The sequence below is a fragment of the Drosophila yakuba genome, chromosome 3L (assembly GCF_016746365.2).
Source record: "Drosophila yakuba strain Tai18E2 chromosome 3L, Prin_Dyak_Tai18E2_2.1, whole genome shotgun sequence".
Lineage (NCBI taxonomy): Eukaryota > Metazoa > Arthropoda > Insecta > Diptera > Drosophilidae > Drosophila > Drosophila yakuba.
Window position 1 is genome coordinate 15377663 of NC_052529.2, and position 24227 is coordinate 15401889.

General features: G+C 38.5%; 1 protein-coding gene across 2 annotated transcripts in view; it reads left to right on the plus strand.

The window, feature by feature from the left end:
* The first annotated feature begins 167 nt into the window (after positions 1 to 167).
* LOC6534185 (nuclear hormone receptor FTZ-F1) overlaps positions 168 to 24227 on the plus strand; it is a 41347-nt gene continuing 17287 nt past the window's right edge. The window contains exons 1-2 of one of the 2 annotated variants that reach the window (XM_039374364.2): positions 168 to 1417; positions 2608 to 3967. In XM_039374364.2, the coding sequence (XP_039230298.1) occupies positions 2731 to 3967 (1237 nt within the window). In that variant the 5' untranslated portion in view covers positions 168 to 1417; positions 2608 to 2730. The remainder of the gene's footprint in view (positions 1418 to 2607; positions 3968 to 24227) is intronic. The other variant, XM_002094832.4, reaches the window with a different exon arrangement.

Here is a 24227-nt window from a genome sequence, read left to right on the forward strand (position 1 = left end):
ATATGATTGCCGTCCTTGTTCTTCAAATGATTTTTTAAAGGCCAAGAATGCTGCCTCTCTGTCCTTGGCCCCGCTCTTCACTCCGGAGATCCAACACTATCCCGACCGCGCATGTGTGTGCGTGTGTGTGTGTGCGCGAGGGCTTTCGGTCTTCTTCTACCTACGCCAACAACTTTTTACTGTGTGTTGTGTTCCCGTTCGAGTTCGACCTAATTTCGCTCGAGACCTAATTTTTGCGTGCGGAATAGTTTTTCCCGAAAAAGTGAAGCCAGCGAATAAACAATAGCTGAATGCGAGCGATAGCCAAGAAAGTGAGAGTGAAAGTAAACAAAAGCGGAAAGGAAAAGAACTCTGGCGTTAATTATGTGTGTGTACATACGTATATATTAAATATTTCCGATGCGTCCATAACGGGAGTGTGTTCTGGCTTCCACCCGTCGCCGTCGCCCTCGTCATCGCCTTTCCGTTCGCCAAACCCTAATTTCGGTGTGCAATTTTGTATAAAAATTAACACAAAGTGGGAAGATAGCGTTGTGTCATAGAATTGGAGCAGAGGCAAAAAAACAAGGCAAAATTAGCAAAAGCCAAGCGGAAAAACAACAACACAGAATGCCCAGTGGAACCCCAGTACATATGTGTATATACATATGTGCGGTGCGAGCGTGTTAGTGTGTGCGTGTGTGTAGCAGGAATTGCAATTTATAGTTGTTGTTTCTGAGAGCTTTCGCTTGTTGCGCGCGTGCGACGATTGTGCAAGAAGTTCTTGGTGTGCGTTCGAAATCGGGAAGAGGAAATCAGCGAGAATAGAGGCAGAGTAAATGGCAATAAATGCAAAATAAATAAAAGAAATAAATTTAAAAAAAAATAAAAATAAATTGCCCAATGCGTTTGGCGTCGCGTGTGTGTGCGTGTTCTGAAATATGCTGAAAGAGCTTTCGGAGAGCGAGAGCCAGAGAGAACGAGACGAAGAGCGATGCGATCTGGAGAAATAGCAACAACAAAAGCAACAACAGCAGCAACAGCAACTACGATCGGCGAAATGAATCAGACACAAGCTTTGTTTTGCGAATTATAAATTCGCGTTCCGTTCTCCACACATGCGAATTCCCACACTGAGAGCGGGACAGAGACAGCGAGAGAGAGGGAGAGCAGCTACAGCAGCAACAGAAACAACAAGAAGACCAACACATAATAATAAAACTTTTGCTTTCGCTTCCAACTGGTTTTTGTATACATAAAAAGAGAGAGGGGGAGCGACGTGACGTGACGAGACGGGACGGAGAAAGAGAGAGACAGACAGCTTCCAGCTCTTCTTGTTCTTCTTCCGCGATCTTCGTCTTGGAATTCATGGAAACTGGGCGCATGCGCAACACACAAAGCTACAAAAGGAAAAACAACGACGTCAGCTGCATGAAAGGTAAATTCTCGATTCTCCCCACTGCTTGACTTCCTTTCGCTCCCCTTCTCCCCACCAAAAACCCCCCTTTCCTTTTGTCTAGTTGGGCGAGCTTTATTTTGTTGTATTTACCAACTTTAATGGAAAAGTAGGCGCACAGAAAGAAATATCATAATTTCGGACATGATCTTGATTTGAAAACCATTCATAAAAAATATTATTTTGAAATCAAATCACAAATTTGTCTGTTTATTTCATTCTGTTGTTAATTGTTTAAGAACAACTTGTTTATTAACTAAAAAATATCTTTTAAAATGCTCAACGTCTTCATAGGCTTTCTCTATTTAAATGTTGTACTCGAATATTTTCCTATTCAAATATTAAAGAGCAAGTTAATATCAAGTGCTGAATTTTTTTCCGTGGATTACACGAGGGTTGGTGAGATTCAACTACAAAAAGTGAAGAGCTTGAAGTCGAGTGAAGTTAATTAAAGTATCGTTAAAAAGGGTAACACAGGGTTTAAAAAATGGGGGAATCTTTCCAGTTGTCTGTTTCGCGAACTGGAAAATTATTGTAAACGGGGGAAAAAACAATTTAGTGTGTTAATTTTTAATGGATTCTAGTTACTTGAACGAAAAAAGGAATTTAAAGGGGACGCATTGCAATGCTTTTGTTATTAGCATATTTATCCTTGTTCAAAACATTTGTTATTTTTAAAGTGCATTCTTAACTTCTTTTAGATCACGGTACGATTTTGTGTTAAACATAATTTATAAATATATGTTAGTCTGTTAGCGAAAATACATTGATATTGATAAAATTAGTTTAGGAACTACAAAGGTCTACCAGCGATACACTTTAGTTAAATGGGTTAAACAATTATTAAGGAGTAAAATACCTACAAAAATGATATAAAACATAACAAATTGGCTGGATAATAAAATGGTACAGAAAAAGCTTTGAAAGCTTTCTCTCCCCACAGAGAGTTGACCTTGGCCTGCTTCAGGTACCATTAGGCCTCTCCTTGGCACACTTTCTCTGCGACCCGACCTTCAACCTGACCTTGCATTAACCTAGGCCTTTAAAATCCTTGTCCTACTTCCTGGAAACTAATATTTATTACTAGAAAGGATTAATGTTTTGTTTAAAAGCTTTAAAAACGCTTAGAAATCGTTTTTGATTATTAATATTCTCTTTTATTACCTTTTCAGGTCTTTAAAGCAATTATAAACTTACAACTACTATCGTTACCTGCCATTACGAATCAACAAAAGAAATCCCACACATCACAACGAAACGTACAAAAAAAAAAGTTAAATTATATTATTAATAAAATGGATACCTTCAATGTACCTATGCTGGCGGAGAGCAGCAACGCCAATTATGCAACAGAAGCTACCAGCAATCATCACCACCTGCAACATCAGCAACAACATCAGCAGCAACATCAGCATCAGCAGCAACATTCACATCAGCAGCAGCAGCAACTCTTAATGCCGCATCATCACAAGGATCAAATGCTGGCCGCTGGCAGTTCGCCCATGCTGCCATTCTATTCGCACCTGCAGTTGCAACAGAAGGATGCAACTGCAACAATAGGACCTGCAGCAGCGGCAGCAGCAGCAGTTGAAGCGGCAACAACATCGGCGAATGCCGATAACTTCAGTTCATTGCAGACGATCGATGGCAGTCAACTGGATGGAGGCATCTCCTTGAGCGGCTTGTGCGATCGCTTCTTTGTGGCCAGTCCGAATCCCCACAGCAATAGCAATATGACTCTAATGGGCACTGCGACAGCAGCAACAACAACTACCACTACCAACAACAATAATAATAACAACAACACCAACAATAACAATAATAACACTAGCAACAACAACGTGGAGGCTAAGGCAGTGCGGCATGGCAACGGCGGTTCGGTGATCATCGAATCTGTGACGATGCCATCGTTTGCCAACATTCTATTTCCCACCCATCGCAGCGGCAACGAGTGCATTGATCCCGCCCTGTTGCAAAAGAATCCCGAAAACAATGGCAGCAGCAACAGCAGCATAATTGTGCCCACTGTCGAATACCATCAATTGAAGCCACTTGAAGTCAATTCCTCGACTTCCGTTTCCACCAGCAACTTCCTGTCCTCCACAACGGCCCAATTGCTGGACTTTGAGGTGCAGGTGGGCAAGGATGATAGCCACATTAGCACCACTACCACCGCAGGGACAGGCTCTGTATCGGGCACCGTATCGGGATCGGGGTCAGGATCGGGATCAAGTGCAAGCACAATAGCCACGGCAACGCCCACGACGACCACATCCATGAATAGCACTGCCAATCCGACGAGGAGCTCATTGCACAGTATTGAGGAGCTGGCCGCCAGCTCCTGTGCCCCGCGAGCAGCGTCCCCCAACAGCAACCACACTAGCAGTGCCAGCACCACTCCGCAGCAGCATCCACATCCGCAGCAGCAGCAGCATCACATGCAGAGCGGCAACCACAGTGGCTCCAATCTCAGCAGCGACGATGAGTCCATGTCCGAGGATGAGTTCGGCCTGGAAATCGACGATAACGGAGGTAAGTCCATCTTTCATTTTAAATGATTTCCCTTTTTCCCAAAAACTCCCACAATTCGAATGGCAAATTGTTTGGCAATATTCTGTTGTTGCTGCAAAAGTGAAAATGGAGCTGCAAGTGAAAAATAAAAACAAATAAGAAAATTGCAAACTAATGACATATTCAACAAAAAACCACGCAAACAAATTCTCGGATAATCAAAATAATCTAAATGATAATCAAATCCAATCAAATTAAGCATGAGACTGCATTTTACCAATAACTAACGCGATAAATTCTGAAATACATAAATCAAAAAAATATAATGAAACTAAATAAATTAGATATAATAATAATGATAAAACGAAACTACAATATTACAAAGAATATGTACCAATAGTAAGATAAATATAATTAACACGGTCGCCTGCAAATTAAATACATTTTACATTTTATTACCAAATATATATTATTTGATAAGCAAATGGGTGTGTAATCGACGCAACTTTTAGCATGCTGCCAATCCGCCTAATTAAAATGCGATTATATTCACACGCATTGCAACTGACATTTATTACATTTTACACATTCAATTTAAATTGAATCAGACCTTGAAGTTTTCACTAACCTGTCATTACTTGGCGGTCCCGCCCGGCGTTTTTCCACTGGGCCAGCCGGACGGTCGTCTTAAATCTTAGTGTGCCAAGTGCAATGCTAAGTTTAAATGTGCACGGAGCACCCCTCCCCAAAGTTCCCCCCGTTTACCCCACTCCGCTCTGTTGGCCTCGCACTTAGCTCCATGTTTTGTGGGGTCTGGCGTCGGATGCAGCCATAAAAATCCATTTGAAATGTCTATAAAAATGCAACTAACCTACTTTCGGGTGATGTTTTTGGGAAAGCCGAAATTTAAATGCTCTTCAATGCGACTTTGCACTTATTTTTAAATGTGCATTGCATTTTTATCATCCCTTTGGCAATGCAATATATTAAACTCTATTTAATAATCAACTTCGTAGTCTGAAAATAACATTTACCATTTATATAAAAAGTATCGGTAGTTAAATTTAGGCTATTTCATAGCATTAGAAATTAAACAACTTTATTATTGCATTATTAAATACTATATTTCGGTTTCGACCCAACGAAGAAGTAACTCCTCGTTCGCTCACAGAGTATCTGTAAAATGCAAATGAAGAAAAATTCGCGCGATACATTTGTCGATGCGTGAATAGCAATTAAATGGGCAAACTGAGACAGACCCCTGCCAAATGGTGATGATGAATGATCAAACATTACAGACACTCTATGCACATACACATGTAAGATTGTTTGTTTTTTTGTCAGCCTATTTGTTTATTTTACACGGCACTTGGTGGCATGATAGGGCCTTTGAATTTTTAAATTAACTTTATTGACATTCGGCAATGTCAGATGCATTGCCACGCATCTTGCAGCCCCTTTCCTTTCCAGAGTCGCTCGATTCACCCGCTTCGCAATGGCGACCTTGGGGCGGGAAACCCCCCAAGTGCAGCTTAAAGTCGCCCACTGCTTGCATTTCATCCTTAGAAAGAGAGGCAAAATGGAGCAAGGTCGCCGGGGCATTAGAATTTGGGTCAAGCGCAAACGAATCGAATCGCTTTTGCGCTCGCTTGCGTTTTCTAATATTGGAGATTGGGCCCAAGGATGCGAGACAATAACAAAAAGCGAAATTGCATAGAAATTTGAAGGTCATTGTGTGCATCAGCCGCAGCGCAGTCGGCGTCGCAGTCGGCGAAGCCAGTCGCGTGCGCTCGCTACCTCTCTTTCGCTCTCCACTGCACACTCTCTACAGTGAGAGAAATCTGTGCTTGAAACTGAGAAGAGTGTCCCCCTAGGAAAGTGATACAATCTTATATAAAAATATTCATTTCTTATGCATGCATTTTAAAAGTCTCCCCCTAGGAAAATAATAATAATAAAGAATTCTAATAATAAAAAAGGCTAATTAAAATATATATAATTTATTCGACTTTTAAAGAGTAATGCCTTTCAAAATTAAATAAGACATTTTCCATGAATAACATTTTGGGTTCAAATAATATAGTTTTAATGCTCATAAACCTCTAGTTCTTTAAAAACATAATAATGCAATCTAGTTTTTTTTTCATAATTTAAACTATCGTATAAACCAGAACCCATTTAACTATTCGAAGACTCGCTTATAATTATTATTCCAAATATCTCTTATATCCTAGCGATAGACGATGAATCAGCTGCACGCTTAGGTTTCTTCATCCGGTGAATTATGCTAAATAATTCCCCAAATGTACATTAATTGCGAATATATTTATTTTTATATTCAGAGTCTTCTTTTAAATTATATGTGGAAAAATCGGGAACTTAGTGGTCCTTTTCTCTGTGTGCATCTGTTGTTGCGGCTGCGTTTGTCGGTGGCGCGGTTCTGCCTCAGTTGGTTTTATTTGCCGACGACGACGACGCCGCCGCCGCCCGCAACGCCGGCTGACATTGACACAGATTGCGCCGTGCCGCACCGCACCGCACCACTCCCCTCTGTAGCGTACCGCAGCGCACCGGCGTCGCTGGCGTGCGTCTATGCTCACCTCAAAGGATTTAAATGGGTCAAAGTCAGCTAGCAGCTTGTTGCATTTTGAAAAATGCGCAAAAAGACGCAAAAAGCGGCGACAAATTGGGGCACGACATTGACTGCATATAGCATATGGATAGTACGCATACATACGAGTATGTTGCACTATGTGTGCACTGGTTGTTCTAGCGTTGCATGCGTTTCAAGGTCCTGCGATGGATGCGAAGGCTGTCGCCGTTCTAGGTGGGCTGAGTCCCAAGGACACGCCCACCTCCCCCCGCGGGAGAATCCTTGGGCGCTCAAGGTCGCTCTATATGCAAATAATGTCTGCCAAGTTTGATTTAAGCTGCGGCCTTCAGGTCGCTTTGTGGCATGACTTTGAAAAAGGATTTGGTGCAAATGGACGAATGTTTGGCATTGGGAAGAGTTTAAAGATTTAAAGGTGGCGAAAACACACTGACCTGGTTTCACTTTGATTTAAAATGCTCTTTAAGCTCGTAAAAGGGCTGCAGTAGCAAAAAACACGCAAAAGCTGATTGAAATTGAAAATTTTAACTTAATTATAGCAAACTAAAAAATTTGTTAATGCCAATTTTGTTTCTAACTATTCATGTAGTAGTACAAATGTAAAATGTTGTCATTAAAGTACTATATGATTATAAATTTGAAATGTATTTATTATTTATTAATTTATTTGTAACTCTTAAGCTAATGTAATTCAATGAGAAAAGATCATGGTAAGCCATTCTATGAAGGTTGTTCGTTTCTTTTTGTATTCAATGATTAAGTCGGACACAAATGAATTATCGAGTTTTAAACGGTTCTGGGTAATTCCCTTAAAATAAACACGGCCTAATGGCCAATTGTCTGGTTCTATTTGCAATTAGTGAACAATTAAGTGAAGCAAGTCGATAAATCCCTCGCATTCTATCCTCCACATTGGCCATTCACACTTGCGTGGAATTCTAATTCTTTCTCACGATTCGTTGCCATTGGCAAGTCAAACCGCAAATTGGTAATTGAACCCAAACCAAACTAAACTAAACTCAACTAAACTAAACTAAACACCCCGATAGACGAACAATAAGGCTTAGTCAAGCGATCAGCGAACTGAAAACAGAAATCTTGCAACTGCAATCAAGGATGGAACATTGAAAAATATCAAGTTTAGCTTCGTGGTGCCGTTTGTGCCCTTAAGAACACAACAAAAAATAAAATAAAACAAAGCCCAAAGACCGAGGCATTCAATTGCAACAATTGAGCAATAATAATGATAATGCAAGCAATTAGAACAGCCAATCGGAGGGGAGGGGGAGTTTCCGAGGGGGTGGGCACTTTGTTTTGTTTGCAAATTGTTTAAACTAAGTGCATAGTAATTGGGTTATTAGTCGGATTTCGCAGGAGTGCTTTTCTTTGAATGAAACCTCTGTTTGTTTTGTTGAACTATTAGTAATTAGGGAGGGTGCTAGTTTTAATTGTTCTTTGGGTTTGTTGCACCCTTCAGGGTTTTCGATTTAAAATAGGGAGCTGCACTTATATATTTTCAAGTTTACTTGGTTGCAAGGTGTGATGTTTTGTATTGGAAAATAAATTGTTTTTGAACTTTACTAAGCCAAAAATCATTGTGTAACAGCAATGTTTTAATCTGTATCTCTGTTATGAAATGGGATTTTAACTTCTAAAGCATTTTCATTATTATATATTTTGTTTCTGGTTAAATAATATTGGCTAACTTCAAACCGTAGTTACAAAGCCATATGATTTTTAAAGATTTTCGTAGCTGCATAATTTCCTGGCGGCCCAAATTCTTTTTGTATAAATGCATGTGGCCAATCTTGAGCGACTAGCTCATTAAATTATCTTCCATTGTTGGTGCAACATTTTCCATTTGTTTGATGATGCAAGTGGCAAACGTGTTGCGTTGTAATGCTGCTATTGTTATTGTTATTGTTACTGCGTCGCGTTGACCATTTTATTATTTCATTTTATTTTATTGTTGTTAACCTTAGCTCGGAAAAAAGGCAAATGTCATTGAGAGTGAGTCTCGCACTCTCGCAATGTCTGGGGCGTCTGGCTCCTATAGGCCGGCATACAGTCATATAGTCATACAGTCAAACTGCCGCTGCCACTGCCACTGCCCCTTCACCACCCACCACCCCCCTTTAGAAAAGTGTGCTAATGGGTCGCCAGTTGACCCTGTGCCACATTCGATGTTTGCGATTCTGCCGACGCCTGCAGCGCTGCTTTGCACTAATTTTGCAATGCCAAATGGGTGGGGAATGGGTGGGATTTGTGCAGCGAGAGATGCAATCGTCGGAGAGAGAGAGAGAGAGAAAGAGTGTGAGATAGAGAGAAAACGAACAGAGAATGCGCATTGATTTTTCCTTACTGCGCGCTGCACAAGCCGATTCTCATCTGCTCTCGCCATCTCCCTCGCTCATCCGGCCGTGCATCTCGCTCGCACTTGCACCCTGACCTAGTTGCATTCTATTTTCTTTGCATTTATTTATTTAATTGTTATTTTTCTTCGGGGTTGCACATTTGTAATTTAATTTATGACATTTTAGTTTCGTATGCTTCATGTGCTTGTATGGTTTTTATATTACAAAATACATGGCGTAGCTCTAGAGCAAAATTTAAATATTTATTAATATAGGATTTCTGTAATTTCTTTGAATAATTACGTGTATGTCCTTAGGAGCGAATTTTTGTAATAATCTTTACCAATTACATTATTTATTTTAACCTATTAGTTTACAGACTTTTGATCCTTGTAGAGAAAATATAACCTATAGTGCTTTGGTAGTAATAGTTCGTCGTGTAAATTCTGTTTAAACTAATCTATTTTTTATGGTTTTCAATCAGTTTAATTTTTAAGTTTGACTAATGCTTTTTATCTGAGTTTTATGTAAGTTTGTTTGTTTTATTATCATCAATGGGTAATTTACTGCCATATTTATTGGCCCTGTAACCAGTTCAATAGTGAACAAACCCTACTATCGGCTCTCTCTTCTTGAAATTGCGCTTTTACACTTACCATGAGCATTCGTATCGGGCAAAAGTGGGCATTGCATTGCAGAGATACTGGTACAACTCGGCTCTTATCTTTGCTTATCGCGGCGTATACGTAATGTCGGCTTTTTTTTTTGTTACGTATACGTCATGTGTCAGCTTCAGTGATAGGTTATCAATTAGTAATTATGTGGCGAAAAGGTAGAGAGTACACTTAACCTGATTTTAACTCGTAGCATTGATAGATTCGAAATGGAATTATTTGTAGAACTATCGATGCATTTAATTAATCAAATAAATTGATTATAATTACGAAAAGCAACGTTTTGTTGGAAATAGGCGAACGAAACTTTTTGTTAGTTTTGGGAAAAATTCAATTAAATGATTTAAAATTATTGTCTTTTGACCAATTCAAAAGTCAATCAAATAAAGTTTCACGTAATTAAGTTTTAATACTGCAGACATCGTAAGAAGTCACAACATGTCAAATGAAGCTATTTTATTTAAATATATTTGCATGCAAATGACATGTTTGCAAGGAAAACAAGAAATGATGTTAATGTAAAATATAATACTTTTGAGTAAATTTAGACATCCTACGAACTAGTTGCTGGTATGAAATCGCGTTAAGATAGCAATTTATTTATTTCTCTTTTAAGGAATTGTGCTACGAAAAAAAAATGCGTCTAAACAAGCAAATTAAAATTTGTTGATTTATATTCAGTTTCAATCAAAACGGCCGTTTAAAGTTGTTACTCTTTGTTTTGAGTAAGTTCCTGTCTGTTTTTGCGTCTTTGCTATCTTGCATTCTCCTTCTCCATTTTCTTTCACCGACCACACACGTAGCGCATTCAGAAATCGTCTGAGCTGAACGATTTTTTTTTAATCTTCCAGTCACAACTACACGCGCAATAGTTTATTCTGGAAAAAAAAGTTAAAATTTGCTCTGCAGGCGGCAGACTCGCAAACACAATCGCACTCCTCCGCACACACACATGCACGCACACATGGGCGTAGATAAAGAAACCGCATACTAGGGCAAATGGCGAAGCTTTTGCCGGTCGTCGGGAGCTTTTGCAGTTTGCAGATGTGTGTGTGCATTCTGGCTGTACGTTTGTGTGTGTGCATAGTTGAGTGGATGGCGCCAACTGCAAAAAAGCGAGCAAACAAACGGGAACCAAAACGATCCTCTAAAACAAGATGCAGATGAAAAGATACAGATTTCGAATCAGAAACAGATACAGAAAATATAAAAAAAAACCCACGCGCCATAAAAAAAAGTGGTAAAGCTTTTGGGGAGCAGCATGCAGGGCAATGCAAACTAAACAAAAAATAAAATAGAACTCATGTGAGCTTTTCGCCATAAAGCTCACACGAGGAAAATAAGAAAAGAGGAAAAATACGAAATTCGGAAAGGAAAGGAAAAATGAAAACAGCAGAAGCGGAAAATGAAACACAAGCAGAGAAAATCAGCAACTGCGAAACGAGAACAACTGCTTGCAGTTTAGGTAAATGGCACACCAAACGCACTTTTTACAGATAAGCTCGCTTGCTGGGCAGAAGTGAAAAATAACAATTTGCTCTTATCACTGCCACCTTATCGCAGTTGTCACATTTTTCCTCATTCCTCTTTCCATTTTTATTGTATTTAACTCAAAAAAATACATTTTTGTCGCCGATTGCTCTTTCTGTTTACACTTCCTTTCTTGTTCCTGTTTTCGCTTACATATACTTTTATTTGCATATTTATTTACGTACTTTTCGCTGGCGTTGCTTTTTTTGAAAATGTTGCGGCAGGTCTTGGCTGATTTTTGCTTACTTCGGACCTTTTATATATTTTTTTTTGCTTTTAAGCTTAAAAGGCACAATGAAGTTATTTATGCAGCAATTATGGTTATTTATGATTTTCCTTTAGTTGTAAAAATGCTTCAAATGCTGAAATCGGTTTGTAAAGACTTATCACTGAAGAGTGTGTCATCGCTCTCGAAACCGCTATTGTTATTTTTGTTAAAAATAGTAAAATATTCTATTGGATTAATGTTACACAACTAAAAAAAAACGAATTTCTAAAAAAATCCCAACCCTAAAAGTGATATGTTTTAGTCCGAGTTTTGTCATAATGCTGGTTTGCAATAGACGAAATGGTTTTTAACATAGTTAAACGAAAAAGTTTGCAACATATTTTATAAAATGTACTATGTATGTTTTAAATCAAACTACTCTGCATGATTGAGTTATCTCGGGATAAACTAAAATCAAAGTTATCTAAAACATCATGATTCTAAAATGATGATAACTTCAAAGGGTAAAACTTGTTCATGACTGGTTTGTTGCGACTTTAGAAAATCCTAATAGTTTAAGTCTTTTTATCGCCATTATTAAGTCATTTTAATCCGTTCTGCTTTCACAATGAATATTTACCAAAAAACATGTTTCAAAAACGGTTAAACACTTCTCAAAACTACAATCAACGAGGCCATAGAAATAAGACATTTTTAATCGCAACACCCGAGTAAATGCCATAATCAAACCTTCAAGACAATATAAAAATAAAATTGTTGTAATCAAATAATTTACACCTCTGCCATATGTCGCTATGATGTAACCATATTTCTTCTGCTCGTTGTTGTTCGTGTTGTCACTCTTCTCATATTTAAATAAACAAGAAATATTTGTTGGTATATTTATTTTGTGGTCCAGTGAGGGAGGGAGGGAGGTGGGGAGGGGGTGCGTTTCGGCTTTATTTATTTTTATAATTTTCGGCTTATCTGCTGCTCATACGAAGAAAAAGCCGAAGAGGGAACGAGGCGAAGACGGAGCTTTCGGTTCGAGTGGCGGCCATAGTTGATGTTGATATAGCTTTTGATAGCCACTTTTTGACCCACTTTGACTATTTGCATGGCCTACTGCACTTGGCCAAGTTTTTGTCTCGCTCGCGCGCACACACGACCGAAATTGTGACCGTTGGCCAAAGCGAGATGGAGAGCGTATTTAGATTTGGACAATACATTTTGTGATACGGCGATTATAGTGACGCTCAATTGAATAGTGGCATTTAATTTAAATAGGAATAAACAAAAAATATTACATTCAATTTAAATATTTTCAGGGCATTTTACTCCTAATAAAATAAACACCTTCAATTCCGATATAAGATGTACAGGTGCTTTATTAAGTTGGAAATAATTAGTAACTTACATTGTAAGCATTTGCTTGCACTATTTAATGATAAATGAAAATGAAATCCAAAATTACATTTACGCATTTTGCATATCGTACGTACGCCTCTGTAGTTTTGTCGCAATAATTAGTTGGGAAATTTAGATCATGGCAGCCACATAACATTGTAAAAATAATTGCAGCTAGGCAAACAGCAAACTGTGAAAAACACAACATAAAACAGACATTGAAACACTTTTCCGAGCCCCAGCCCCCTCTTCTATATTTTGTATATTATTATTTGAGTACTGTTTCTCTGTATCTCGTGTGGTTGCTTTTCACGTGAACTTACATAATCTTTCGGCCTATCTGTGCGCGTGTATATGAGTTTTTTATTGTCTTCACATCGCACACACTAACAACTTAAAAATTGCGTAGTTTTTTTTTGCTTCTTGTGCGTTTGATTTCGAAATCAATTTATATATAAGTACATGTATGTATTATGTACAAATGTTTTTCTTCGTAAATTTGCCACTCAATTTGACTTTATTAAATAGGTACAAATTGTGGAAAATGTTTGATGTAATTCAAAATGTGCATAACTCTTTATTAATATTTATATATTATTGATTCTGTGCCAAGTGTACCTACATAGCTACCTTTCTTAAAAAATAAATATATTATTTGAAAGGTCTAACCACACATAATGGCAGATTAGAGTACCATCAAGGTTCAGAGTGCATGGTACATAAGTTGTTAAAAATTCTTAGATTATTTGCAAGCCAATCCGTCAGTTGCAAAATCCTTCACTTGGCAAGCAAATTAATTAGTTTTGACACCGTTTAACTTTAACTTTAACTTTAACCCAAAGCTGTTGACACCATCGCATTGTCATTCGTCATTCCGCTCCATTGTCAACTTGCATATTGTTTGTCCTTCACTTGAATTAACATTGCAATGCACAAGCCACGAAAATAATAAAGAAACATTTCAACGGCTGTTGGTTTTATGACTTGCTTAAGCAAAGGTTTTATATGAAACGATCGCAAGAGCAAAAAGAAAATCCGACAAATAACAAATGTACAGCCAGCTACATACATTTGTACACTTGTACATTTCGGCTTAAGAAGTGACTCACAAAGTGTGTGTGTGTGTTTGTGGCTTTAATTTAGTTGAAGTTGCATCAGTCGGTTGCTCGATCTCAAAGGACACATTCCGCTGCAGTTGTGCTTCTTGTTTGGTTTTGGGTGGCAAATCCGACCTGCCCCGCCCCCGCCACCGCCCCCCTTTAAAAAGTGGGTCAGTGCAATTTGGGTCACCTAGATTTGATTACCAAACCAACCAAGAGTCGTCGCCGTCATCGGTTCAAGCCGAGTGCTCTCTCTCTACCCCTCTCGCTCGCCCGCCTCTATCTGTCTCTCTCCATCTGAACCATATATGTATGTATTGTACATATATGTATGTACATACATTATGGAAGTATGTACAATCTAGTACATGGCTACAGCTGCGTGTGACTGATGGCTGGTGAAATGGGTTCTCAGTGGGTGGTGCATGCTTACGTATCAGTACATATGCTTCTAAATCCCAAGGAATACAACATTCTACGGGTGGACTTACTTATCCAAGGCGGAAATTGTAAGGAAAGTACAGGGAATTTACTAAACGGAAAAGTAAAGCACTATCATTAAATAGGCACAAAACTGCTTAAAAGGATAATATGCCAATCAAGTGTTGTGGTAATAGAACTTAGGCCTATACTTTCAGATGATATATAACACGAAGAAAAATGATTGTAAGAAACGACTAGAACCCCTATTGACTGTTGTCGATTAAATTAGGTTATCTTCAGCGTTAAATATTGAGATCCATATAAAATGTATAAAAAGGATTAACAAATCAACTTTTATATATGTATGTATGTATCGCTGAAAACTTGAGATCAGAACAAATGACGTAACCGAACCTATGAAAAACTTATAGCTGATTGATAAAACCCTTGAAAACTTCGAACCATCGAAATAGGTCACACACCCAGTACATTTCGTATTCACAACCATGCCAAATTCAACCATATGGCGTTGGAAACAATGGGACTTTCCCTGACAAAAACGAAACCGATGTAAAAACTTAACGTAAATTGATGAAATTGATTGGAAAAACGTAGTCGGTCGACAGCTACAACGAAATATAACCAAAATGTATTTCAAAATACAAAACAAACCAAAAAGCCGAAAAAACGAAAGTGCGTGCGATGAATGAGCAAAATTGCGCAAACGATCGTGAATGCTTCACACTGTTCATTGTTTCAGTTTTTTTTTGATACTCTTCCATTGAGCATTTTAACTTTTGGTAACGTAACACAGCAATTGGTTTAAGATTTTGTATACCTGATTAAATATTTTATACGAAGCTTTCGCCTACATGTTTACCAAAACTCTTCATTTATTAAAAAAAAAACAGTTTTAATTTAAAGAAAAAAAATATATATAATAATAAAAAATATAATATTATAATAGAATAATAATAATAGATCCCCAATATCAAATATTTTACAAGCATTAAAAGATTGATATGATATAATATTAATTTAACTTTAAATACCAATTATTAATGATCAGAATGTGAGAAAATATATATCTACCTGTAATTAGAAATACGTAGGGTAGTTCAAGAGTCGACCTTTAAGCACTTTTGTATAGTTTTTGTGTGTGTTCGCCCTTTACGCATTGGAAAAAGCTGCCAAAAATATCAACAGAAGCCTGAGAAAGAGACGGGAACAATGGTGAGTGAGTGCGAAAGAGAGAGGGGGAGTGAGTGGGGAGTGGGAAGGCATAATAACAATGTTCGTAAGCTTTTTTTGGTTTCGTTTTTGTGGCGTTTTCAGCGTTTCCAGCGTTTTTTGTTGGGTTAGGTTCAATATTGAATAGTTTTCGTCTTTTTTTCGGGTGAACGCAGTGGGTTGGAAGGGGGATTGTGGGGGGTTGGGATGGGTGGAAGCTTCGGTGCGTGTGAGGCGGGAACTGTTATTGCGTATGCTTTTTTGTGAAGCGTTTTTTCTTTATTTTTTTTGTTTCTGTGGGGAATCTCTCGTTTGGGGTTTTGGGTTTTCGCTTTTTGGTTTTCATTTTTGCGTTTAAAAAAAAGCTCACTTTGCTCTTTCCTCACGCACACAACCGTCCATTTTTATTTTCATTACTTCTGCTTTATTTTTTATTTCTGTGTCGATTGCGTTGTTGAATATTTCCACTTTGTTTATATAATATTAATCAAAAGGAAAAAAATGAAGCACTAAGAAGAAACATACATTCGTGTGAGTGTGTTAGTGTGTGTGTGTGTGTGAGTTTATACGTAAAAGCTTCCACGTTTTCAGCAAAAGTAGGTTAGTGGGTCACCATATCTAACAACGCGGCAGCGCTGCTGCGACGTCAGCGTCGACGTCGACTTTTTTGACAGCCGCCAGACGAAGCAAATTTTATTTCATATATATTTCCAAGTTTCTTCAGACGATTTTCCACGTCTTTGGGTTTTTTTTTTTTGCTGCTGCTGCTTTATTTTGCTTGGCCAAACACCATTAGAAATAGTTTTGGCATTTTAATCACCGCAAGTTTGCCGCTGGTTTTGGGAATTTTAAGTAAATATTTATTTGTTTTCTATTTGGATTGGCGAGATGAAACGAATTTTACTGTTCTGGAATTCGAAAATATTATACAAAATGGGTTTTCACATTTACAATTTTATGTAAAAGCCGCCGACGATTTTTATGGTTGTTATGGTTGAACATTCATAAAAACTGTAAACATGGGGTTTTCATAACTGAGCAGTTGTGGTGTACTTTTTACCTAAAAGAAAACCGAGTATTACAAGTACTTTTATGTAATGACTACTGTAAAAAGTAGAACATATTCAAACTAGTTTGCTTAAGAAGGTATTTGAAAATCTGCCAAATTTTGAATAAATTTTTTGTTGGATTTAATATTCAGTAAAATGTAACTATATTGCTTATTATTTAAATATTTTTAGTTCAGTACCTGAAGTTTGTAATTTCAAAAGTTAAGTAGCTGCTTATGAACTATAATTTATCGTTGATAATGTGCACTTTAAATATAAAGTATGCAAATTGGCATTTTTGCGATTCATAAATCTGTTTTCAGCTGGCTCAGCATTGGAATCTCAACGATTTTGGTGTGCCAAAAACCCAAAAACCGCAGAGAAACAGCAACAAAGTTTATGAAAACCGCAGCAATAAAGAAAAAGCGAATCAGAGAAACACACACACAAAGACACACACATGCTTCGCTATTCAAATGTGAATTAAAATCGCAAAATTGTTGGTTTGTTTAATTGTTGTTGCCGAAGGCTCAAGGTGGCTGCAGTCCAAATTCAACAACAATAATCAGGGAAAAAACACAACTCATGTCTGCCTAATTGGGCAGATTTTCCTTTTTGCCGCTGTCAAACAATTAACATAAAACATACATATAAATAATGTACATGCCATTTATGAGCATTTGAAATAAATAAAAAAGAATCATAAACATGCAGACAATGTGTCAAAAACGGCTTTAGTAAAATAAAGACAAATGTTTGATGCAAAGATTAAAGAAGACGCCTCTGTGTACATAGACCATCATTTTTATACCTGTTACTTATAGAGTAAAAGGGTATACTAGATTCGTTGGAAAGTATGTAACCGGTTCTACCATATAAAGTATATATGTACATCTCTGATCAGAATCACTAACCAAGTTAAGCTTGCCACGTCCTTCCTTATGAACGTCTTAATATTTCAAAAAAAATATTCAAATATTCTCTAGCTAATGAACAGGTATCTGATAGTCGAGCAACTAGCCTACAGCCTTCTCTCTAGTTATTGATTGATTTTTGAGATCCAATAAGCGGGCTGGTTCAAATGGCCATAAATAACTAAATATGTATGTATGCCATAGATTTAAATATTTGCATATAAGTAAATAAATCGATATGGGTCCATATGAAATCTATGAAATCTCAGGCATTTTATGTAAAGTAAATACTTTTTCAATAAACTTAATAAATACACACTTGGCGAGGATTAAGCTATAAACTATAACTTGACTATAGATATGTTCATTGTACCAAATAGTTTATTTATTAAATATAAGAAAAGTGTTTAAATAGTGTGTTAATTAGTGCGCGAGACTCGCAAGTTTGTGCCACAAAAATGCATGGCTAAAATGGTACTTTTTCATTTAGTCGACTTTCTTTTGGGTGACCCACATTGCGAACTAGAAACGAGTCCTGTCCCACAGCAGCCCCTCAGTAGCCACGCCCCCTTTTCTTTCACTGTTCATCCCCCGGTGGGTGGGCGCCCCCCGCAAGCGAACTACCGCTCCTTTCACTTGCAGGCGAATGCAACATATTTGTTTCTACGCATCGGGCGGCGGCTTGAAGGACCAAAACGCCCACCCACTGGAAAGCACACCCTCGCTTTGGGGCCACGGACCCCCCCTGCATCGCCACCACCCCCTGCAAAAAAGCGCGCACTGCATTTTAAGCAGAAAAAACACCCGACGCCAAGCAGCCCCCTCGCCCCCTGTGAAAACCCCCCGTTTTTGCCGCCTGCAATTGTTTTTGTGGCCTCGTGACCCAGTTTCAAGCTTCGTCAACTGCAACGACGTCGGCGGGGCAGGGGCGTCCGCAGGGGGGAGGGGGGCGACGCTTTTAAATGAATTGCAGTCGCTGTGTGTGCGGCGTGTGTGTTTCTCTTTCTGTTATTGTATATTTTTCTTTTTGCACAAAAAAAAGACGACGACGACGAAGAAGAAGAACCGAATCGGTACCATAAAATCGAGCAAATCAACAACAGACGACTTCAGTACATACATCCATACATATGTACGTATGTATAAATGCAATATTTACAACGATATTTTCCGTTCAGCTGATTGCAATTGAAATTCCAGGCGGGGATTAGTCAGCTATTAGCACGTGGTCATCGGGCCAACTGAGACATGAATAAAGTTGGGGGCATTTCATGAGACAACGAAACGGAAAGAGGAGCGGAGTCATCCTAAAAAGGGAAAGTGAGTGGCGTTGGGAAAGTGAAAAGGATTTGTAAAGCCATTTTGTAATGTGTAAAAGTGAACTGAATTCATCATTTTTGGCTTATCATATGTATTACATATGTATGTAGTAGTGAGCTGAGACAAGATTAAGTTCTTGAGAAAAAATCACGCATACGCCCAGTGGTCGCGTTTCATTTTGCGCGTTGTACACTGCGAAAAAGGAAGTTTTTATAAAAATGTCTGGCTTAATGAACCACTATACTAATTTAATTTATATTTGTAGTAAACCTAATCAATTTTTAATTTATTCAAAAGATATACCATAAATAAATAATAAAGCGAATGATCACAGAATGTGGTAACTACGAAGCAAATTGAAAATCCCACAATCATAATTAATTCCAGTTTAACCCAATTCGAAACACCCAAAAATTCTTTCCATATTAACCCGACAAAGTGATTGATTAGTATAAATAAATAGCCGAGCAAAGCACGGCAATCAAAAGCCGCATTGAGCCACACCTGCTCCACGGCACCTTTCGATTGGTGATGATATTCATTCCACATGACAGACAAGATAGACCGATGGAGGAGGGGGCGGGGGGTAGCGGGTTGCGGGTAGCGGACTGCGAAGTCGGCGTCGCCGCCGACGATCTACAGAAATAACTAAAAAGAAGCAACACTCAGCTGACCCCATTACAAATGCGCTATAACAAATATAATAATGGCCAATGAAATTAACAACGCAAAGTAGGAGAAGCACATAAATATTAAATATTGTATAATTTACAAGTATAAGCGTTAATTCATTAAGTTTTTCGCGAAAAGTTTTGAACAGGCAGGCGTAGAAAAGAGTGAAATAATGATGGGGAGGAAGGAGGGTACACGGGTGGTATGCGTAATTTATTGCGCATTGAAAAAGTGCACTTTGACTAAATGTGTATTACGAGTTTGGTGAAGAGCACTGAAAATAATTAGCAAATCAGTGCTACTTTTAAATTTGTATTATTTTTGTTATTTTATTTGAATTTTTTTAGCTTCGTTTACATTACATTAATGCAACATTTTGGAAGAATAAATATCTTATGTTCATAGCTTTTATTTACTCTTCAGAAAGATAACAAAACTAATCTTACAATGTATCTAAATCATATTTCTAATCTTCTGCACATCAACTAAAAACCACTGTAGATAATAAACTTATATCTTAAGCACATAATTATGTTTGAGAAGCGGTTTACTTTTCAAATCGATTTTTTTAAGGTATGGCCAAGCACTTTGGTTGCATTTTTGTGTAGTGTACACGGACATTTATATATAGAAATACACTATTATACAAATCTACATTAAGCTGACCTCCTCCTCGAGCGGCTCGCGTCGACGTTGACTGAGGCAGCGGCAGCGGCAGAGGCTGAGGCAGCAGCGCTGGCACCGACGGAGGCAGCGGCGAATTGCGGTCGAAACCGTCCCTGGGCGAATCTATCTGTATCTGTGTGTGAGTGTGTAAGTGTGCTTTGTATCTGTGCGCGTGTGGTGCTTGTGTGTGCGGCATATGAAAAGTGTGTCAAGGTTTTTTGAATAATATTTTGTGCAGCGTTAACGCGACGTCAGCAGAGAAAACGTTGCTGTTGTTTTTGCCTCTTTTCCCCCTCATTGTTGCTGCTCTCGATTGTTGTTGCTATTGTTGCTGGTATTTTGTTGTAATCGCCGTTGTTGCCATGTTTGCTCTTTTCATTGTGCCACACCCCCACCCCGACCCACCTTTCGCCACCTCCCCAGTCCACCCACCGCCCATCGACCACCCACCACCCCCTTTGTGTTTGCTCATTTCACACTGTCATCGTTTCTTCTTCTCGCGTTTTATTTGTACCTAATTTTGCTTTGTGGACAACACATTACTTGTGCTATTATTTATTGTTTACTTTTTAATACCGACTTCTTTATATTCAATTCAGTTTAATTGAGATTCGCGCCTTTAATTGGGTTTATTCGTCAATCAACCGCATTTCTTTCTCCCTTTTTCTCTTTCTCCCTTTATCTTTTTGTATTTGGGCAGCGTCCGATAAGAAAAGCGAAATGGAGACGATTGTTGTAATGTTGTAATCGGAATGTGGGTGGCGCGATGTATTTTCCGTGGGCTTTTCACTTTCCGTGGGGTAGGTTAAATCCGGCGGAAAGTTGCTGGAGAGTTGACATAACCCACATGGGCGTGTTGCCAAACCTTTTCCTCTAACTCGTCCAATTAGCGTTCTTTTTTTTGGGAATGTCGAAACGAAGGAAACCGAACAACAAACGCAAACAGTTGTTTACTAAAGTCGCTGATTTATGGCCACATACTTTTACCGCCTAGCAACTGAATCAAATCCAGGTAAAAGTTGAAATTTTTGGGTTGAGAGGTGGCGAAATTTCACACTTCCATTTTCCTATTTCGATATAAATATCAATAAACAATTTTAATCAATCCAAAGGCTTCAATGTAACAAGCCTCATATAGTTTAAGATGATTAAAAGTTTTGAAATGCTTCTGTTTCACTAAGCAATTAGCAATAAGCATCTGTCACATTTGACACTTTCATGGGTCTGAAAGGAATCGGATTTACGTTGAGTACCCACTGTATTGAGCCCACACTCACGCACATGCTTACGTACGTATGTACGTATAGGCCCGATTTCCGCTCTTTTGAGATCCCAACACACACGCCCCACAAAATTTCCCATTGACCCATTAACATGGAAACCAGCTACAGAAAGCGAAACAGAAGCACACAAGAAGCAGACCCCCCCACATAAATACATAAAACATAAAACACACAAGCACACACATGCACGTACAATAAAAATAGAGTTTGGAACCTATCCCAAGGTATTTGTTGTTATTTTATGTTCCAACAACAACAACCTACACCAACATGGCAACAGTTTTCCATTACAGCAGGCAGAGAGTTGAGGAGAGAAAGGGAGAGCGAGAGCGAGAGCATACAAGCAACACCCTCCATCCGCAGGCATATGGCGCCCTCCCGCTCTCGCTCAAGGGAAAGATGGTGATGGGCGGGAAGGGGGAGTGAGTGATGTAGTAGGCCTGAAACGAAAACGAAATCGAAATTAATCTCTCTAACATAGACCTGAATCTGTACAACAAAAAAGTAGGTCAACTGCGGCAGCGGCGTCGCCGCAAACACACACAGCAACACACTTTCACTTATTACATTATTCAGGCCCCAAAAGCCGAGAGAGCAAGAGCGAGAGCGACTGCTTGTGGGCGAAACTTGTTCGTGCCGCCGCAGTCGCCGTCCGCTGCGCTGCCACCGTCGCAGTCGATTATTTCATATTGAAAGCAAAAGTGATCTGTGAGAGAGAGCGTGTCAGAGAGAGCCTCTCCCAGCCCCACTTAACCACCTCCCCGTGCCCCTCCTCATAGCCGGCTTGTCAATTAAGCATTGGGGAAAAATGTTACAAGGTTTCGTTTCAGGTTAAGACGAGTTTTTTGTTTCTCTCTTTTCATTTTTTTTTTCGTATATCGTTTTTTTTCAATTTTTGTATGAACAAATTTTGTGTTTTCTAAATTTAGCTCCAGTGTCTGTGTGTTTGTGTGTGTGTGTGTGAGTTAAGGTTTTTGTTTTGCTTGCGATGACGACAACGCAAAGAAGGCAAGAAGAAGATGGCATAAGATAGGTGGTCGTGAGGGGGCAGCGGGGAGACGTTGCTTTTTCGACTCGTTTTTCTTTCTTTTTTCTTCTCATTCCCCCCAGTGCGACGTCGAAATAAAATAAGTGACCTGCCTCATTTGAAATTTGTTTGCGGGCGGCTGGCAGCGTTTTTCCTTTTTTTTTGTTTTTTTTTTCTTACAAATACATACGTACATTTATACATACGTCTTGCGATGCAATTGAAAAGGTTGGAGGTTGCGTCTGCGGCGGGGTTAAAGGGGGGTGGGGGTCTGGGGTGGTTGCCCACTAACGATCGCGGATGGCAAAATGTCTGGGAATGTGCGTTTGATTGGGGGCTTGCATACTCCATAGGAATTTGTTCAAAAATCAATCGCTCTTGTTTAACTTATAGAATCAGTTGCTGTTTATTCAAATATTTTAAAGTACATTTTAAATAATATTTTTATATTATTATTTTCATTTATATTTAGATGCCTGTATAAATAATAAAATTAAATTAATTTTTTTTTGTAAGATGAATTATTTAAATTTATCATCTATACAATTTTTCATTTACATTTTGCGATTTTTATTCCTATAATTAACTACATTTCCCAGTTTATGTTGCTTTGGGTACTTGTCTTTTATTCATTAAAAGTTATGTTATATAATTTATTATTTATATAGCTGTATTAATGTATGACTTTGGTTGCCATATTTAAGCATATAAAAAACTTACTTAATTTATATAAATGCAATCTGAATAGGTATAATTATTTATACTTGCGACCAAAGATTTCTTGTCCCATTATTCTTCCAATAATGCTTAGTACCACACAATTCATGAGTCAAACAGCACTGAATAATGGTCAAAAATAACAAATGTTTCCCGAAAATCAACACACAAATCTCGAACTCTGTACCCCAGAGTCGCGGAATAACTGAAAAGATTTGGCAATCATTTGGTCACACAAATGAAAATGTCCAACCGCCCCCGAATGCCACCTTTTGCCTCCCTCGATATTGAATTAAGATATAGAATTAAGCTATGAAAATTAACTGCAGATTGCGTAAAAACAAAACCCGAACCGCACAACAGGCGAATAACAAAAACAAATAACGAAAACCTTCGGCGGCTCACAAAATGACCAGCAAACCTCAATCCGAATCGGATTCCAAATCTGATTCAGTGACCAAAATAAAAACAACAATTGAAGACAATTTTGGTGACTTTTTGTATGCGGTGCACGTTCCAAGTAAATTTTATACGTTTAATGTTTTATTATGAAATTAAACGAAGGCAGCCCGCCGTCAGTCGGTCAATCCCTCAGTCATTCCATTCCGTCAGTCAATTGTCATTCAGTCAGTTCGTCAGTCAGTCAGTGAGTCGGTGTCCAGTCATCGCAAAAAAACAAAAAAAATACAACAAATATCCAAAGGCCAAAAAAAACCCAAAATAACAAAACAGAATCCAGTTGAAACCGACAGTTAAAACAGTTGAAAAATTTGCCGTGCTTTTTTCAACCACACGACAATAACATTTGTGCCACCAGCACAGGCGACAAATCGCCGGCGATGGGGAGCTTTGGGGGCTGGCTGGCTTAATGGTTTGTTTTCTTATGTTTTGGCAGTCAAGCGTGAGCTTGCGCACATTTTTGGCCAGTTTAATGTGCTGCGAAAACGCCCACAAAAGTGTCGCGTTCGATTTGCAAATGTCAAGCTGAAACTCAAGAAAGTGTGAAGAAAAATAATATACATGCCTAAATTTCGAATAAAAGGCTTGCTTGTAAACATGTAGATCCCCAATAATTTATATTTTTATGAAGTTTCTT